Below are 2,500 nucleotides of genomic sequence, written 5' to 3'. Positions count from 1 at the left end.
GTTGACAATATGAATCTACAGCTGCATGGGCAGGCCTCCTTGTTGACAATATGAATCTACACGGAGCTGCATGGGCAGGCCTTGTTGACAATATGAATCTACACGGAGCTGCATGGGCAGGCCTTCTTGTTGACAATATGAATCTACACGGAGCTGCATGGGCAGGCCTTGTTGACAATATGAATCTTCTACACGGAGCTGCATGGGCAGGCCTCCTTGTTGACAATATGAATCTACACGGAGCTGCATGGGCAGGCCTTCTTGTTGACAATATGAATCCAGACTGCTCTGGGGAGCTGCACATGGTCGGCTCTGTGCCGTCAAAGGAAACATTGTTTTGACTAAAAATGCCACCCCATGGGACAAGGAACTTTGAGTGGGATTACGTTAGAAGACATTTTTTTTTTCAATTTCGACGTCAGGCCTAAATGGGCTAGTTTAAGCCCATCACACACCGTCTGCCGCGCGGCGCCGCCTGGAAAATAGAACTGTGTTCTATCGGCGCGCCAGGCGACGCGGCGCGACGCGGCGGACGGAGCCGGTGTGTGGTGGGCTTCACTCTCTATGGGCTGTCATTTTTGATTCACACTCTCTGGTGAGAAGACTCTGTCACTTTGACTCACACTCTCTGGTGAGAAGACTCTGTCGTTTTGACTCACACTCTCTGGTGAGAAGACTCTGTCGTTTTGACTCACACTCTCTGGTGAGAAGACTCTGTCGTTTTGACTCACACTCTCTGGTGAGAAGACTCTGTCATTTTTGACTCACACTCTCTGGTGAGAAGACTCTGTCATTTTTGACTCACACTCTCTGGTGAGAAGACTCTGTCATTTTTGACTCACACTCCCTGGTGAGAAGACTCTGTCGTTTTGACTCACACTCTCTGGTGAGAAGACTCTGTCGTTTTGACTCACACTCTCTGGTGAGAAGACTCTGTCATTTTTGACTCACACTCTCTGGTGAGAAGACTCTGTCATTTTTGACTCACACTCCCTGGTGAGAAGACTCTGTCGTTTTGACTCACACTCCCTGGTGAGAAGACTCTGTCACTTTGACTCACACTCTCTGGTGAGAAGACTCTGTCACTTTGACTCACACTCTCTGGTGAGAAGACTCTGTCACTTTGACTCACACTCTCTGGTGAGAAGACTCTGTCACTTTGACTCACACTCCCTGGTGAGAAGACTCTGTCACTTTGACTCACACTCCCTGGTGAGAAGACTCTGTCACTTTGACTCACACTCTCTGGTGAGAAGACTCTGTCATTTTTGACTCACACTCTCTGGTGAGAAGACTCTGTCACTTTGACTCACACTCTCTGGTGAGAAGACTCTGTCGTTTTGACTCACACTCTCTGGTGAGAAGACTCTGTGACTTTGACTCACACTCTCTGGTGAGAAGACTCTGTGACTTTGACTCACACTCTCTGGTGAGAAGACTCTGTGACTTTGACTCACACTCTCTGGTGAGAAGACTCTGTCGTTTTGACTCACACTCTCTGGTGAGAAGACTCTGTCGTTTTGACTCACACTCTCTGGTGAGAAGACTCTGTGACTTTGACTCACACTCTCTGGTGAGAAGACTCTGTCGTTTTGACTCACACTCTCTGGTGAGAAGACTCTGGAAGTCGATGGTGACGGCGACCCACATGGGCTGCCCGTCGTCCTCCGGCCGGTAGCCCCACACGCTGATGTTCATGGCCTTGGTGCCGGGCTCCGACGCCAGGCCGGCGAAGAAGAAGGGCTGCTCGGTGAAGTTGTACGCCTTCCAGCACTGGCCCTCGTCCGTGGAGAACCTGCACGGATGGATGGAAAAACCCATTCAGACCCGGAATGCCCATGAGTCCATGAATGGAAAAAAAGGGCACCTTGTGCAGCGCATTTTGGGGCGGGAACCCATTTTGGTGCTTTATAGCTATTGAAAAATAGCAGATCTACAAGCTCATAGCATCTACGAGCTTGTAGGTCTGCTTTTTTTTTTTTTATCGAAAAACCACTGACATATAGCTTTAGACTGTGGGCGGCCTAAAAAAAGAAGCGTTTTTTTTTTATCAAGATTTGATCAATGTCACCATGGTCCACACACTACACATTTTAAAGAGCAAAATTGCCAAAAGGGCAGGGGGTGCTCTAGCACCCCTTAGTGTATATCTGTGCACGCCACTGCCCATTCCACACATGCCTTCTAAGTCATTTAGTTCTAGACATGCCCATGAACCCCCCAAAATGTATTTGGCCACACGGTGCGTCTGAAAATGTTTTGTGGCCAGAAGAGAAGGTCAAAAATATAAAAAAATAGTACAAAACTGTACAAGCTTGCAGCTCAGCACAAAGAGCCGTGCGCGGTGAGCTTGTATATCTGCTATTTTGTTCTGAACCATTGTTCTGAATCCCAAGAGTTTTCTGAAAAAAATGTTTATTAAAAAAACACTGTAAATCCCTATGCTAACATTACAGCCCTATGCTAACAATAACATTACTGTATTACAGCCCTATATGCT

General features: G+C 47.6%; 1 protein-coding gene across 1 annotated transcript in view; it reads right to left on the bottom strand.

Annotated features, from left to right (window-relative positions):
* LOC308310695 (sortilin) overlaps nucleotides 1–2,500 on the bottom strand; it is a 25,584-nt gene that overhangs the window by 5,067 nt on the left and 18,017 nt on the right. Inside the window, exon 15 of the mRNA XM_080757074.1 lies at nucleotides 1,602–1,795. Coding sequence (XP_080613200.1) covers nucleotides 1,602–1,795 — 194 coding nt within the window. The remainder of the gene's footprint in view (nucleotides 1–1,601; nucleotides 1,796–2,500) is intronic.

This window comes from Protomyctophum bolini (genome assembly GCF_963924005.1).
Source record: "Protomyctophum bolini genome assembly, chromosome: 23".
Lineage (NCBI taxonomy): Eukaryota > Metazoa > Chordata > Actinopteri > Myctophiformes > Myctophidae > Protomyctophum > Protomyctophum bolini.
The sequence above is the reverse complement of the archived record's forward strand: the minus strand, read 5'-3'. Positions and strand labels throughout refer to the sequence as shown.